The following is a 17,591-nucleotide window of genomic DNA, read 5'->3' as shown; positions in this document are numbered from 1 at the left end:
TCCCAGTCACGAACGGCACGCGCGTTATCAGTGTGACGCAGCATTCTCAACAGGAAAGTAGCGAGCGCCGAGTTTTCAAGAAAGGAAACGCAAGCTAGGCAGATGACGATTATTGTTGTGGGACAAATATACACCTCAAAGGGTGCAACCGTTTTATGAGTGTAGAGTGTGTAAGAGTGATAGCGACCCTAGTTTCGTTTTGCCGAGCAGTCTCTATCTAGCCTCGAAAGAAGGGCAATCCAATCCACTAGCAGTCGAGCGATTGGGAAGCGCTGTATTGCAGCTGTTTTGCGTAGATGCTGGATGTGTCGTTTTCTGTGTTCGTTTAGCTTTTGCGTTTCGTGGTCTTTGTTATTTCGCGTGTAATATAATGAACCTTGTCGCCATGTACTAAGCGCAGTGCTGGTGTGCACACAATCGCTGGTGCATTTACTGGCTGTGTACAGTGAGCTATTGACGTTGGCTGTTTTTGTCGCAATGCCAGCGATCACCTGTGGCCGCCTGTGACCAACGAGCTGTGATATAATGGTTGACAACCCTTTATGCCCCATCTCAATTTATCTTATGACTTCGTGCTTGTTTATGTGCTGGTGTTATTACTTGCTAAGCGACTGGAGCGGAATGATGTTAAAAACAGTGTGCCTCGGAAAGCTTGTTTGCAACGAAGCAATAGGTTTTACGTGAAAATAACATGTGGGACGTCAGAAAATGCGCCTCGTCTCTTACGAAGTTGTCCTGTTGTTCGTGATCGAGCCTGTTTGTAGCATAGCTGTTCAAGCAGGCATGCGATTTTTGTAGTACCTATTTGACACCGCTGCTTTGCTACTTTTGATTAGTGGAGGAAGGAAATTACTTTAGGCCAGCCTCACTGCGTTTCCTCGATAACTTATCCGCTCTCTCTCTCGGTTGCTTCGCAGCTTTCCTCACTTTTTAGGCGAAGTGTGTTCACCAATTTAGCAAGAATGAAGCTGGCGACTGCCTCGCTGTCGGATTTGAAAGCGCTTGCCGGCGCCATCATCGAACAACAGGAGACGACGCAGGGAGAGGTAACACACATTATCATTTCTAGTCATGCTGACAAACCGCGAGGCTCGCGCGCTAGCGTATGCCAGTAAGGCCGTTTTTATTGTCACGGAAATTATGGCCTCCCATTGGCTGCCTGATAGCACGTGACCAAGGAAATAGAAGCGCGCGAAAACATGGCAGTTTACGCGGTTTTCTAAAGAAACTAAACCACATACAAAGTTTATATATCAAGAAAAATTTGGGGAGTGTCAGCATCAATATGCAGGCAAGTTTTGAAGTATGTGTGTCAATTAAGTATTAAGTGAAAATGGCCGAACCCTTGTTGTCCATTTAGAGAAACACTTCAAAACTTTCTCTGCGAATTCCCTGGGAGGACCATAAACGGAAACGGTTACCAATGTTCTGGCAAAGTAAAATTTGTGTCGATAAATTGCTGTCGTTGTAAAACTTTCTTAACATAAAGCCTTTGTAAATGTTTTATGGGAGGCAACGTTTTAAACAGAAGAGTCATAAGCTGGCAACATCTTCAAATATGTGATTTAATTACAGGCAACTGAAACGCTTATTGCATCTGCTTGAAAAAAGGCGCTTCACTGGACATTGGGTTGTGATTTTGCAAGGTTGCAAGAGTCTGTTGTGTTATTTTTGCATAAGCTAAGGTCCCGCTTGTTAACCGAGATGTCAGTAGCTGTGCTGCCAGGCTGAAAAAAAGGTGCTTGTGTGCCTCTTAATCAGTGGCAAATCACAGCCAGCGCGGTTCCTGTCTGAGAATTTAGCCGCTACCACTCTGAAAGGCTGCCAAGGGCAACATAAGATATATTCATTCTTGGATCACCTTGATGTTTGTGCTCACAAGAAATAATAAGGCTGTTGCGGTAAACGTTGTCAACTGCTGCTGTTGCTGTTGCCTGGCTGGCTTCTGTCAAATTCTATGCATTTTACTGTATGACAAGCTTCGTGGCAATTTTTTTTTCTCATAACGTTCCAACTGTTGGTATAATTGGTAAGAAACCTGCATGTGTTCCTGTTTAAGTACTACATTTTAAGAGGGTTTGCTGATAGCCTAATTTGGGACGTGCTTGAAAGAAATTATGCCTGTAATGGCAACGAGGCAGAAATCAAGGACTACACAAAAACTAATATTTAATCTACATTATTACAAATGTCTTACATGAAGATGGCAGATAAGAGCCCACAGGAGAAAGGGAAGAAGGGAAACTTCATGCTGAAGCCTGTGGCTTTCATGTTTGACGAGGGGTCTTGACCTGACAAATACAAGTTCCCTTGCCATAATGTCAGCTCCAGCCCAAGGTTTCGCGTACTTGTTCACAGTTGGTTATAGCCTTCACTCGCCAATTCTCTCTATTGAAAATGTGTTTCACCACATTTTTTGCATGTTCAGCATCTTCAAAAGTGTACTGCTGCAGAGTGGATTAAGAAATATTGATTTTTCAGTGTGTTTTGGGTGGGGGGGGGGGTCAAGTTTACAGAATGTGGACTCTATGTGAGAACTCTATACATGAATGTCAGATATGAAGCATTAACTATTTCATCTGTAGCATACATTGAAACGGCGATCCAGCCACTTGAAGTATATGTTGGGTGTAAAACATTGCGAAAGCAATGAAATAAGCGAACCCGCTACGTAGTGACGTAGTAGTACTGTGAGCAAACACCCATACATCTACCTTCGAGCTCGTTTTGCTAAAACGCTTTGCACATATTTTTCAAACTTGCAACACAGGTCCTATCAGAATTGCTTTAAAGTGTTTGAGACACACTATAAATATAATTATTTTCACCAGTGCTCTTGCCTTTAATGCACTATACGAAGTTTATATATCAAGAAAAATGTGGGGAGTTTTCTTTCTGTTGTGCTAGCACTACAGAAAGAAAAGAGTACGCCTTCACCATTGCTGATTGAATGTGACATGGCGTCCATCCCTTCAAGTATGCTAGTGCCTTCACTGAAGTGGTCACATGCAGCAAATAATTCGTACACTGAAGTGAAATGAAGCAACATTGCTTAAGTAGAGTGTTCAGCTTGCTCGAAGCTTAATGTATGTGGGTTCTTATCACTGCTGGAAAGAACTGGAAAGAAATGCATCATGACTGGAAATGACACCAGGGTACAGTAGCAGCAAATTGTGTTTGCCAGTCTATAGTAAATTCTTTTCTGTGGCTCAGGTTCGCAGATAGCTTTTTCTATGCACACTCAATTGTGTACATGTAAAACACATTATCTCTTATGCTTACTTTGCATTTCCTTTTCCTTTTACAACAGAACAAGCTCAAGACATTTTGCAGTGCCTACAGACAGGGTACTAAAGTGCAGAAGGCTGAATTTTTGCAGTTTCTGGCAAAGGAATTCTATATTGACAGACAGCAGTTTGAGGCATCTGCCAGGAGTTACTTGGAAGGCACTCAGGTATTGCCTGTTTCTCTCTGACTGCTGATTCCTTTTTTCTTTTCTTCTTTTGGATAAGACTCACTTATCTTAATTGAAGAACTTCGGTGCGTGCGGTAACCCATTCTTTTATTCTAATAATAATTTTTAAAGAATTTGCTCTTACTGCTGTTTTGTTGGCACTTTTTCACAGTAAGCATCTCTTGGTCCAAATCATTTACTGAACCATTTGACATGTTTGCCTGCCAGCTCCACTCCCCCCCCCCCCCCCAAAAAAAAATAAAAGAAAAGAAGAAAGAAAACTCAATTTGCTGCCTGTCTAGATAGTGTAGACAGACCAGGCAAGTGGCAATTTCAATTAGTTTACTGAACATTGAAAACCCAAAATTTAATCTTGTTGCTAAATTTATGTGAAAACAAAGCATGAATAGGTGCTAATACTTAATAGCATAAAGTCACTGTTCGCTGTAATGAAGGCTTGCATGACTTGAAAAATTGTTGTAATCTGGGGCCATTCACAGTCGAGCTTCATTATAGCTACACCGCATCCGACACGAAAATACTTTCATTACATCTAATATTTGCTTTAAGCGTGTATTCATTACAGGCTGGCACTGGCAAGAGGAATTTTAGATTTACTTCAGTGTATCCAGTAATTTGTTATATTCTTGTTCGTTATGCTGAGGTTCAAAAGTATTTCTTATTTTTCTTGGCTTATTTTAGAACGAGCCAGCATTTCGCTTCAGACATGAAGAGCGCCTTGGAGCCCTACTCATGCCAAAATATGTGTCGTTCTTTCACATTCTGGGAAGGAATGAAGGTGGCGTCAAGTTTCTTGTTGACATGAGGGGCGATTTGCTTGTAAGTATTGTGGCCACCTTGTAAGCATGTTTCTGATGAACGCTTTTCTTCAGACTAATTAGTTAATATTTGATGAGAATCTTGTTTGGGCTTCTTGTTGCCTGTATATGTACTCACGGGCAACTTTCTGGGCAATGAGAGGAAGCTACAGAGACAAAGTGCATGCAAGGAAGAGCACTCTTAGAAAAAGTGCTGTATTCCCACCCGTGTTATATTAAGCTGGGGAAGAGGAAATATTATTACGGGGTTAACATCTATTTACAAATTATTACTATATACAAGGATACAACAGCCACAAGCAGCGGCGACTGATGCAAGGCTTTCAAGCATGCCTCTGGCCACTTCGTCACCGTCCGATCGCCATCTGATCGACAGTAACAGCCTGTTGACTGTCTTGTGGCAATATAAACATTTTATTTACGACAGCAAATTGAGACAAAACACACGACTATGTTTTAAATGTGACTTATTTTTATGCTTTTCTCTTCCATGTTTCAGCAAATAAGAAACCGTCACACGTGAATGCTATGCTGATTCAGTGTCTGCTCCTAGAAACATTGGGCTGCTGAAACTACCTGGCGCAGTAACACATGTGCCCCTACAGCTTTCCTTTCATTGCCACAGAAAGTTGTCCGCAAGTATAGTAAACTGATTAATATATTGTCATGTGGTGTAGAAACAAAGTGACAACAAAATAGTTACCTGAATAGAAAGAAACACTTTCTTGGGGAATTTTGTGTCCACAAGGAGAAGGACTAATTCATCGGTGATGATCATGAGAAACATAGTCTGTCATCAAATCAGAACTGAAGCAGGTTTCATGTAGGTGCTACCTATACAGTCGAAACTCGTGATTGAAATCCTGCGACAACGAAATATTTTCCTATCCCAGCGAACGCCCATAGAATTCAATGAATTTCGTACCTCTCGACAACGAAATGTCACTGTACTACAATTCTGCATCAACAAAATTTGCCAGAACGTAACCCCGCATATTACCTACTTGCGCAAGGCTAGCAAGCTCCAAAATGTGCTCAAATCCGATTGCATTGCACTAAAACTGCGTAAAATACCACTACAGTACACGTGCGGGAGCCGCCACTTTCACCTATGTAAAAAACCAAGCGCCGGAAGTGATTGCGTGCACTGGAAACACATCATGGCTGCCATCCTGTTTGTTGATCGCCTGTTTAAAGTGGCACGCACATTGCTACCGGCGTGTGACAACGGTTTTGGCACACCTACTGCAGTGCGTAATGTCCGCCTTGGTGAGAAAAATGCTGCAAAAACAAGCGAATTCATATCGTACTGACGTGGGATTGTTTATGGCGCTTGAGATGGCAGTCGCAGCATGGAGTGATCAGGCCGTGAGATCGTCCGGGTATATGCATCCCTTGCTTCAAGAACGCTGGTTTTGGTGCCACCCAACAGGCATCGCATGCGGATTCAGCGCCGAATGTAGATTTGTGCGAAGGGGCCGTAATCTCGATCAGTTGCCTTCGGGTATACAAGATACGATCACTTTTGCTCTCAGCATCGGACACGTCGGTGCCTACGGGCAACAGCATGCGCTGAAGAAATGTTGATGCATGCATGGAGTGCTGTTGCTCTGCTTCCAATGCCGAGTTACACAAAATATTGCAAAAGTGATCGTACCACTCCGCAGCAGTACTACCACCGCTGATAGATGCAAACGGCGCACTTTGTACCGTCAGCAATGTGGTTATATATCTTCAAGCAGAGCTTGCCAAAGTAGGCTAACGGAATTTCACAGCAAAGTTTCATTCTGCGACGTATTACTTATCTGTACTGTTTCATTTCGCAACAATGAATTTTTTCGCGTTTCCCGCCGGTTTCATTATTGCAAGGTTCAACTGTATGTAATGCAAAATTTCTCAATGACCCACATATAGTATGGTAAATTTTAGGAACCCAAAAGCCTTAGGTTGAAAACACACTCAGGTTGGGCAATAACAGCACATTTTCAAGAATGCAGTGTTTGCATCGATCTGCACAGGTAGAGCAGAAACTTGTGCTTCCAAACATAGCAAACGACAAGAAATTGCATCAGCGGCACTAAGAAAAGGTAAAGCAAATACATCATGTGATGGTATAAAGTAAACTATCTGGAAATACTACAGCTAGAAGATGATCCCTGTGAGTGCTATTTGTGTGTGGTTTAAAAATGGCGGGCCACTTGAGTCAGCAGGTAAACAAAGCTCCATGAAAGAACTTGCTAGTGCAATACTGGTGCAAAATTTGTTACATATATAAAATGAATGCTGCTGTGATATTCGCATTATGTCTATTGATCTTTTTCTGTACTCTCTGCAGGATTTAATACTGTCGCTACCAACAGAAAACCCTTGCTTCTATGACATTCGGCACATGAACATCATCCTTAAGGATCTTTTGGCACTGTGGTTTACAGTGGGCTTCGTCAAATTGGAGCGCATCACGTGGCAGTCCTCCTGTGAAATGCTGCAAAAGGTGACAAACTTAATTAAAATGATTTATTTATACAGTAGAACCTCTTTGATACGTTCCTGCTGCGTACGTTTTCCCAGCGCCAACATCCGCAATTGAGAACAAAAAAAAAATGACCCAATATAGTTGCGTTCATTTTTTACCTGCTCATACGGTCCTGGAAAACACAATTTTTTGGCACCAACGTTCAGTATGTCGCCAAACTGCGATCGTATGATAAGTTTTCTGGCTGCTAGATCCCATCTAAACAAGAAAATGTGCAAGGTGCGCGTGATCGAGAGTAGTATTTATAGCTGCCCGCCATGGCAGCTTCACTGCAATAGTTGCCCGCCCGTCTCACATGAAAACACTGGTACACACTCAATTTCTTCTTTCGGTACCAGCAAATCTTCTCTGGGGTCATCACATGCTGCATTCACAGCTATCACCGCCAATCCTATTGCAATAGCATCTTCGTCTATCTATTTCACAGTGCGTGGTGCCGTCTGAAGCATAGCGCACGCTTTTAATAGACGATAACTGAAATGCGATGCCATTCCCTGCTGCAGACTGCGATCGTAGAGGTTTTCCGGCCACAAGATCCCATGGGAACAAGACACGGCGTGAGGCAAGCTTGATCGAGAACAGTATATAGCCACCTATCTCACATGAAAATGATGGCACGCACAGTTTTTTATTCCGGTACCAGCAAATCTCCGCCAGACTCGTCACACACCGCATTTACAGCTATTGCCGCCAAGCCTATTGCAATAAGCATCTTCACCTAGCTGTTTTATAGCGCATGGTGTGTAGTGCCATTGGTAGCGTACTGCACACTTCTAGTAGGCGACATTCCAAACATGCCATGGTTCTCTGTTGCAGGCGGCGCAATGTGGCCATCACGTTTTGCTTCGGTGGCATCCTGCACCGCCATCCAGCTCAATTTCGCTTCGGTTTCCTGTCGCCCTCTTAAAACACCACGCAGTAGGAAAACAACAAAATGTGTCTCGGCCTGCTGGAGCACCACCAGCTCAATGCGCGTCGGCATCTCGTGCCACAACGATCTATGCGACGCTTTGCATTACGTAGATGTCAACAATAGTTGAGTCTGTGAAATTTTTTAGGTAACTTCAAATGGTACGTTTTCCCGGTTAGCATGTTTTTTCTCATGCTTTTTTTCGAAAACGTATGAACGAGGTTCTACTGTAGTTTGTTTTTGCATACTGCAGCCCTTCAGTTCAAATGAAATAAACATGAAACAAAACAATCCGCTTTAAGGTACAAATAAAAGAGAACATTATGATCAACTTGTAAAAAATTCTTCACAGGTAGTAACTTAGTGCTGCCAGGTGTTGATTTGGCGTAGTTCTATGGTCCAAGGGAAAAAAAACGGTATTCTCTCTGCCAATATGAACGGGAACACCGTATTTTCCCTGTTTGTGCTTGTAATGAGGAAGAGCTACATAAGCAACAATCTTCAACAGAAAAACAACATAACAAATAGCAGCGAGTGAGGTTCTGATGTGCACATTCGCAAAAATCGCTGTTTGCACTCAGGTAATGTGGTCCCTTTCATATTGGCAGAGAGTGTCTCAGCCCAAGAATGAATGACAGATATGTTTTGTTCTTGATCGTTTCTGGTTGATGACAATTTAACACATTTTAAGTTGTTGTTCAGGAACGCATATCAGGATGAGTTGAAGAGACAGTGCAGAATTTTCAGAGACTCAACATTGCTTTGTTTATAAAGTCGGACCAAGAGGTGCTCGGTGAAAAGATAGTGAAAAGTTTCTGTCGTAGCGTCAGTAGCTGAAGCAAAGAGCCTTTTTTATGAATCACTTTAATCAGCTTATGCCAGCAAGGTAGTACAGATTTCAGACACTAGCACTATATTCAAAAATTGGTCTTGCGAGGGTTTTGTACGTTGGAAATTTTGTTTCTTTTGGACATTATCGTAATGGGTGACCGAGATATTTTACCTTTTTCTGAGCTTTGTTACAAGTAAAATGAATGTGATTAGATCATGACAAGTTAGTAGTAAAAAGTAGGCAGAGATACTTATATTCTTATACCCACTGCACTGAAGAAGCATTAAGTGAGTAATTGAATAGTGAAGATAACCTTCTGTGAAAACACATAGTAACTGTCTTCTGTAATGTTATATTCATGTGCCAGTTATGAGACCACCCGAAATAAACTGGAAAAATAACTGCTAAGAAAATTATAATCACCAGGCAACTTGATTATGGTATAGACAATACAGTCACCAGTGTAAAGATTGATTTTTGTAGATGTGTCTGTGAGATCGTTAGTGTACACAAGGAATAGCAAGGACTCAAGCACTGATTCCTGGGAAATGCCAGAAGATACACATGCTTAAAATAATCAATTGGGATAAAAAAAGACATATTGGGGAAGATTGGAAAAGAAACCACTAATACGGTCAGCAAAAAAAGATTGTTTGATATGAGATCAAGCTTATACATAATTTTAGAGCGGGTAAAAGTATCTAGAGCTTTGGAAAAGTCAACGAATAATGCATCAACCTGAAGACCTAAGTCAAGAGCTAGAAAGATGTGTGTGATTCTTTTTTTGTGGGATAACGACCATATGGACACTTCAGGCGCATTTCTGCCATCGCTGTTGCCGTGATGTTCCGCATAAACTCCAAGGGAAATAACACCATCGCCACACGCCCTACGCTGTATATGCGAGTGAAACCGTGTGAGGGGAGCCGATGGTCCGCTCAATGTTATCTGCACGAAAGGGTGGAAAGTGGGGAGGAATTGCGCCATCGCGTGCCAGGCAATGTTGCGAGCCTCCAGGGGGGAGGGAAGGGGGGTACTCCAGCTGCAACGTTGTATGTGGCCCACCCACCCGGCCGCATCTTGAGAGCGATCTGCGTTGGGGGCAGAGTCTAGGTGCGTCAACAGCTCATAGCTTTGTGCGTGCTGTGTTTTCTCAGCACTCAGCTGCAGTTCTCACTCATTTCTCGGTGTGCTGTTGAAGCGATAATCAGCACGACGGTCACTTCGCTCGCTGCTGCTGCCAGCTTTTTAACTTCAGCGTTTTGACAGCAAGCGTCAGCGTTCATCAAATGGGATATGTTCATATTTGCTGTGTACGCTAGCACCATACTTGTTAATTTAGTTAGTAGGCGAATGTTTACAAGTTGATACAGCCTATAAAAGTACTGTCCTTATTTCATGTGGTTGTGTGCTTATTTGCTATTGCAATCGATGCTTCGCCTTTCAAGCAAAATTCCGACTTCAGGCTCCTTTCATTTTCCCCCAGTTGATTGCATGTAGCAGTTGTATTCCCATATGATTGCTGAGTGCTCCACAAAGATGCAATTATCTTGTCTGTCCCATTGGGATGAAATGAAAGCTGCTCAGCTTCAGTGCTTGGAACAAAAACTACCACATTCCACATGACATGTCCAATGTCCACAAGCAAATGTTTCTGTACTCTGTAAAAACAAACCTGTCGCTAAATGTAAACAGGGGGACATAAGGAGAAACACTTAGCAGTCTAGACTGATAAGGCATTCTTCTAAACTTTATTTTAGTTAATTTCACGCTATCAGATTGATCACTCGGAAGAGAAAATTAAGGTCAAACTTCTAATATTGTAATTTTGCACCAAAACCTCTGTTCCAATATGCCAATGTGTTATCATAGATTCCAAAGTATTTTTTTGTATTTGGGTCATTGGCTGTTCAGTAAACATTCTTAGTCTTTTCTAAACAGTTCAATCTTTGGTTTCTTTAGAATACAATGCATTCCTTCTTTATTGATTAAAAAAAAATTAGCTAAGCTCGCAAGCAGGGGCTGTCAAAATTCATGATATTATGGTGAGCTGGTGGAGGAACTTTCAAGCAGCATCACCACCAGATTCTTCTTCTTTGCACATTTCCTACCCTGTCAAGCCTCCTCACACTTTAAGAGTGTCTTTTTTTGTATTGTACAAGTGTATTGTAGCAAGGTAAACAGTTGGACTAGTTGGAATGGATGCATGCTTGTTAACGGTATTGTTATATTGTGAGTCGCAGCTGCTTGCTGATGTGCTCCGTGATGTCACTGAATGACTTGCGGGCGCAGATAGGGGTTCTCTTTTTGTGTTTTGCATCTAATAAACTTAAGTTGTGTGACAGCACTCATCCTGTGTCCTTCTCTTCATGTTGTCATCATTTTCTTTGCTGATTTCAATCACGTAGAAGAAGGATTTACTAATACTGCTCAACTGATTTTTTTTTCTTTTTTTTGCGTTCCTTGAATTGATTTTCCTGTTTGTGACTGGAAAGTGCAGATATCGGAGTACGAGGCTGTTCATCCAATACGCAACTGGACTGACCTGAAGCGACGTGTGGGCCCCTACCGCCGCTGCTATGTCTTCACGCACAGTTGCATGCCTGGCGAACCCATTGTAGTGCTACACACTGCCTTGACCAGCTCCATCTCCTCTTCCATTCAGGTGCACCTTTCTATTTTGCCAGAGACTGTTGGGGACAGATTATTAAAGACCTGGGTGGTCTCAATGCAGCCATAAAATCGTCACTTCTCCATTCACGTACATCTAGCTCTTTGCTAAACACTTTGCTTGGCTGGAGATATGTTTATTGATGAAAGAAACTTGCAGATCTAGGTTAATGCGATACTGCTTCTTCACTGCTCCTTGACATGAAGAAATATGCGGATCCTATGCACTGTGGGAATCTTATGTAAGTGAAGGTTTCTGTGCTGTTTGCTTTGATTGACGATAATTAATGGTGATGTTGATGGCGAATGTTTAATTTCTTCAGTGTCTAGTCCAATATGACAGTGGTAAGTTGATGTGACCGTCACCTTGTCTGCACCACTACTGTTCGTCTGCACAATACACAGAACACACAGGGTGATATGTTTGCTTGGGACATTGTGCGCCATTGTTCATAATCTCTAATAGGGTTGAGCAGTATCATTGCCTCACATGACACATCGCATTGTGGCAGAAGCGTTAAACTTTAATTGAATATAAGGCTGTATGCGCCGAAACCATGATTGGATTATTAGGCATGCCATAGTGGCGGACTCCAGATTAGCTTTGACACACCCTGGTGTTCTTTAACGTGCTCCTAAATCTAAGTGTACTAGCATTTTTTTATTTAGCTCTCGTTGAAATGCAGCTACCACAGGCGGGATTGATCCCACGTCTTCGAGCAATGCCATAGCCGTCAAGCCACCACAGTAGACACAGAAGTGTTGCTTTGATGTGTGATTGCTTCCATAGTGTTGCCTAGAACCTGCGGTGTTTTAATGCAGCTTTGCATCTCTACGTCAGTTGTTTGCTCGACAAATTTGCATGGTCTTTATTTTCCAGAATAACAGATGTATACCGTTACCGTACCTTCAGTTTGCCCGCAACCACTGTTTCCTTGCCTTCTATGTCATTTTTTCCCACTCCCACCCTCTCTCCTCTATGGGAACTGCAAGAGTGGCAAGGTTGTTATTCCCTCGTCTCGCCACCGCGTCGGTTCTACCCATTCTCTGCCTCCTCTCTGCCATTCTATCTGCCTCCCCTCTTTACTTGCACGTTAGTAAAAAGCTAAGCACTGCTGTTTCCGCAGTGCTTTTGAGGGAGGTCACAGATAATTGCAGCTATCAAGAGGCTAATGTGGCGACACCCAGGAAGCTACAGAGGTCATTGTGCACATGTGGCAGACGTGATTAAAAGCTCCAAACAAGTTTCTTGCATCGGCTTTCCTCTCTGCCATGCTCCTTTCATGTATATCCACACTCTGAACCACCCTCCTACATAGCGTGCAGACAGCAGCAGCAGAAGAGGAAATGTCGAAGGAAGAGGCAAAAAAATCTTTGCTTTAATGAAAAGCTGCATGTGAGTCACATTAAGCCACTACACAACAAGTTGTCCTCTTTAGCACTGTTGTCAATTCTTTGTTACTTAAGTGAAGCTGTTTGTTGTTGGCAAGCAGAGTTTTGTGTAAACAGCGGGAAGCTGTTACATTTTAACAATTGTTGACTGCTTCTTATGCTCAGGTTAATTCTTCACATAACATTAACACAGAACACTCGGAGAATGGGCATTATGTTTTGACAGTGTCTGTTAGATTTGTTTAGACAGTGTTGCCTTATTGATTGTTAGGTAAGTAAACGTTCATGCTCTTTAATTGTTCTTTGTTTTGGTGGCAATGTTTCAGTAACAAATGTGATGATGGTAATAACAAGAAATAATTCAACCAATGTATACATATTCTGTCTTGCTGCGATGGTAGGTTTGCGGCCGTGCATTTTTGGGTTATCACTTGACTTAACTGCATTAAGTGATTTGAATTTACTTGCAGTAATCACTCTTATCATTCAAAACAGAGGCTCGTTGGCCATCGGTGTAGTCCTGAGGAACCTGAGCCACCTGAGGATTGGGAAGACGAAAAAATAATTAAGTGTGCTATCTTCTACTCAATCTCGTCAACTCAGAAAGGTAAGTGCTCAGGTATTACTTTATGTTACTAAGTACTAACCACATTAGTTGTTCCTTGTCATGAAAAAATGGTTATCCGACCTTTATTTTTACTAGAAAGATACAGATAATACTTTTATATGTGGCATGGCTGTATTCATTGTTGAACTTATGTTTGTGTGAATAGCAACTTTCAGCTGTGGCCCAACTCCTGCTGTTTTCCCGGTGAGGAAGATTGAATAAGAATTCTTAGATTTTGAAAAAATAATTTTTTCTTTAGTTTAGGATACACACATCTGCTATAACCATTTTTCATGATATATTTTTTAATATACTTGTGCTGTATAGACTGTTCTTCAGCGTTTCATGGTAATGTTGGCGTATTCTTTTGTTTGTAAATAGACCAAAGTTGCAGCTTCTTTCAAAATTATATAAATGTTTTGTGCCTGAAACACTGTGCCTAGCTGTGTCTATTTTAGTGCTGCATATAATAATTCTGAGATTTCCATCATGGGCTAATGAGCAAAACTGGAATGGGACATGAAAGGTAAGAAAAACAACACAGACAAGTACAATGTTAGCTTCATAACAAGCAGATATCAAACCTTTAAATAAGTTAAACACATTCATCTCACTTTTTCTCTGCTGTGTCTCATCCTAGTTGTGCCGAAACCTTCTCTATGAGCATCATGTGCCAATTAGCCCATTGACACTTGCAGTTAAAATTGTTCCGCTGAACATTTTAGGGACCATTGTTTAGTTTATTACTGATTAGAGCAAAGTTCATGAATAAGTGGGGCAGGGCAAGTCATGTAATGCATAGGATGGATAATCACTGCTTTATTAGAATAACAGAAGGGATGCCAAGGGAAGGGAACAGCAGTAGAAGATTAGATGGTTTGATGAGATGAGGAAATTTGCTGGCATTGGATGGAGACAGTCTGCACAACACAGGAGTAACTGGCGATTGCTGAGTGGCTGTCACTCTGTAGTGGATGCACAGATGAAGATTATAATGGTATTCATAGTTAGTGAACTTTCTGTTAATTAAGCAGGCATTGTGATAAGGTCAACTAATTTTGGAAGTCCTTTCACGTTCATCTTAAACATTGATGAAATGGCCTACTGTGTGTTGTGCAAGCTTGTGGGCTATGCTACTCTTATTACACAAAAGTCGTTGCTATGAATATCTTTAAGGGCAGTGATGGCATGTGCAACTTTTTATTCAACAGGTGTAAGTGCAAACCCAGATCTCACTCGATGCCAGAGTACTTGACAGGCTTGCTAAATGCCCTCTAGCATCAGCCATTTTCTACAATAAACATTATACTAGTCAATCAATTCAGCAGGTCAACCTCCACATCAATGCATATGTATTCTTTCTTGCTGTGCCCAGGTCTACAAGGTATCGAGCTTGGAAAATATCTTGTCCATAGTGCAGTGAAGAAGGTCAAGGCAGAGTTTCCTAATGTGAATGAGTTCTCATCTCTCTCACCAATTCCTGGCTTTAAGGAGTGGATCATGTCTGAAATTAACAAGATTCTCAGAGGTACTCTACAAACCTTTACAAGCTTTCTTTCTTCCCCCTATTGGTGTACTCAATAACGTAGATTAGCAGCTCTGAAGTGTTTGTAGTAATAATTCAGCCATAGTTATTGTTTATGAACGCTAGTGCCAATGCCCTGCAACTGTTATGCACTGTTGTGGCTCTCGTGACCCCTTTTTATCTTTCCTATCTTTCCTTGACCAGCCGTGATGGCTCAGTGGCTGTGGGTTTCTATTGCTAAGCATAAGGTCACTGGTTTGATTCGCGGTCACTGTGGCAACACTACGATGGAAGAAGAAAGCAAAAATGCTCGAGTACTGAAGTTTAGGAACAAGGTAAAGAACTCTATGTGGTCAAATTAATCTTGAGACCCCTCCCCACTACAGCGTCACACATAGCCCTTGCATGGTTTGAGGATGCTGCACCATAGTTTGAATTTTGAATTGTTTTCCTTGACTTTTGCTGCACGGATGCTCTCTTTCTGCCTCTCTGTCTACCTTTACTCTCTGTCTGCTCTTTCCTTTCCCTGGTTTTTCCTTTTCTGAATCTTTGTGCTACAAAAATCATGTCTTACTTGGCATATTTTGAGTGTACATTGTGTGTACATAAATTTACAGGCAAATTAAAGAGCCCCTCATGGTGAATATTAATGCGGGCATCTCCACTGAGACATCCCTTTTGAGCTTGAGTGTAGCTTTTGAGCATTAGACTTTTGGCTGTTGGACCAAGTAATCATTCACAATCACCCAATGCTTCATGAAACAAAGGCACATATCTGTAATTGTAGCAGTCAAGTGACCGCACGCAATACTGTTTGCATTGGAAATGAATATTAACCAACTCTCACTGACTGTGTTGACTCAGCAGCTGTTGACTATTCTGCTGATAAGCATAAGGTGGCAGGTTCGACTTATGGCTGCAGCAACTGCATTTTGATTGGGGCTTGTGTATTTAGTTTTAGGTACATATTAAGGAACCCCATGTAATTATGATTAATGTGGAGTCCTCCACTATGGTGTCCCTCATAACCCATTGAGCATTTCAGAATGCTAAACCCCATAATTTTTTTTAAGCGAAGCTTTCTTTGCCTACCATTCCATGGTTTTGCCTGGGTAGGTCAGTCGGTCGGGTTCTCGCCGAGTAGACTCAGATTCACTTTTTTTTCCCGAGATTGGGTTTTTTTGCCCAAAATTTGTAAGCATTAAATTTTAGTGAAAATTTTATTATATTCAATATTTGATGCAATATTTGGCTTTCTTTTCTTGATTTGATTTAAAATCTACTATTCAGTATTCGCACACCCCTACTTATTTCCAACGTGTCACCTTTTGTTGTTATCATTATATTTTTTATATACATCAGTAAAAGTTGGCTGAATTCATATCATGCCTTTCTGTATATTCTCTGTTGTTTCACACTAGAAGAACAGTCGAATTAGGAGAACCTATACATCGTATGGAAGGGAACAACTGTGATCGTGCTTCCATCGCAGGTAATGCTGAGGCAAGCAAGCTCTTCAATCGTCAGCAGCTGGAGTCTGCTGTGCAGCCATACAGCGAAAACAGGCATCCACTGGATGCGCTTCTGATGTTGCTACGCAACAACGGCTGGTTCCACATTCCTGAACTGGTCGCCCAGCTTCAGGCGCCTCTGATGCACCTCTGTGCATTATATCTCTACCACGAGAAGCGGCGCGGTTATGCTCTGAACAACGTTGGTAAGTTGCAGTTGTGCACTTTGCTGCGCAAAGCTCTTTGCATTTCAATCCGCATTAGAGATCTGATCAATGTGAAATGATCTTACTCCAGATATTCCTGTATGTACAAAAATTTGCTTTATAAATAACTTTTGAACCTATACCTTAAACGACATGTTGTACAGAACTGGTACCCTTATGCATTGGTGTAGTGTAGCCTGAGATTTGCTGTAATTAACTTGAACGACTGCTTTACAGTCACCGACTGATAATTCAGACTCAGTGGGGACTGCCAAAATGTCCGAATAACCAGGAGCCTAAATTAACAGATTGGGCCAAACGTGAGCGACTTTATTCCACAAGTGGCCAAAAAAGGTGTGCCGTATTCTTGAACTATCACTTTCGAAGATATCTTCAATTTCGCATGACTATAGAGCAAGAAACATGCGTGTCTTGGAGTGACTGCATTTTTGGCACAATGCCAAGCATACTATCTTTGATGTGACCAGCACAGCAAACATCGGCATCTGTGAGCAATTTCATTCTTGGCACGGTGCTAAGCACGCTGTCTTATCACTGCGCGGAAATGCTGCTGCCCCTCAATGCATCCGTTGCTGGTCACGCAAAATACTGTGAAAATGTTAGTATCTTTCCAATGTGATCATTTACGAATACAGCCCAGGTTTTTCAATGTGTGTTGTTGCGCGCACATATGCTTGCCCTTGGCTTAAACATTCCATAGCCATGATTTTCTAGCAATTCCTTTTAATGCTATTTCTTTCCATGCTTTTCAAGCTTCATCAGTGGTCAGAGTGATGCTCCGCATGTGTTGTCAAAGACATAAGCCGGCCATGAACAGTAGCTGATAAGAAGGGCATAAATCTAGTGGAAGGCGACACTACAGATTGCGGCCCGTATCTCGACCATTGCCATGCTGCTGCTACAAATTAAAAAAAATTCAGTCAGTGCATGCACCGAATTCATAGTGGTGAATATTAGATCGGATAGGCTTCGCTAGTTTTAGTTTTGCTGAGCACTGGTGACATGACCGACGGCCTTGCTGGCGATGTCTCAAAACAAAAATATTGCTAATCCCGCTTCACTCATTGGCCACATTAGCAGACAGTCATACA

The 17,591-nt window shown here is 41.9% G+C and overlaps 1 protein-coding gene across 3 annotated transcripts in view; it reads left to right on the top strand.

The window, feature by feature from the left end:
- The first annotated feature begins 242 nt into the window (after positions 1–242).
- The window catches only part of LOC142585858 (malonyl-CoA decarboxylase, mitochondrial-like), a 31,569-nt gene continuing 14,220 nt past the window's right edge, over positions 243–17,591 (top strand). For 2 of the 3 annotated variants that reach the window (XM_075696919.1, XM_075696920.1), the window contains exons 1-9: positions 244–528; positions 918–1,046; positions 3,311–3,454; positions 4,157–4,294; positions 6,629–6,784; positions 11,069–11,233; positions 13,126–13,237; positions 14,613–14,765; positions 16,255–16,479. In XM_075696919.1, the coding sequence (XP_075553034.1) occupies positions 526–528; positions 918–1,046; positions 3,311–3,454; positions 4,157–4,294; positions 6,629–6,784; positions 11,069–11,233; positions 13,126–13,237; positions 14,613–14,765; positions 16,255–16,479 (1,225 nt within the window). In that variant the 5' untranslated portion in view covers positions 244–525. Of the gene's footprint in view, positions 529–917; positions 1,047–3,310; positions 3,455–4,156; positions 4,295–6,628; positions 6,785–11,068; positions 11,234–13,125; positions 13,238–14,612; positions 14,766–14,966; positions 15,098–16,254; positions 16,480–17,591 lie in introns of those variants that run through there. The other variant, XM_075696921.1, reaches the window with a different exon arrangement.

The sequence above is a fragment of the Dermacentor variabilis genome, chromosome 6 (assembly GCF_050947875.1).
Source record: "Dermacentor variabilis isolate Ectoservices chromosome 6, ASM5094787v1, whole genome shotgun sequence".
In the NCBI taxonomy this organism is placed as follows: Eukaryota; Metazoa; Arthropoda; class Arachnida; order Ixodida; family Ixodidae; genus Dermacentor; species Dermacentor variabilis.
Note: the sequence above shows the minus strand (reverse complement) of the source record. Positions and strands in the feature narration are given on the sequence as shown.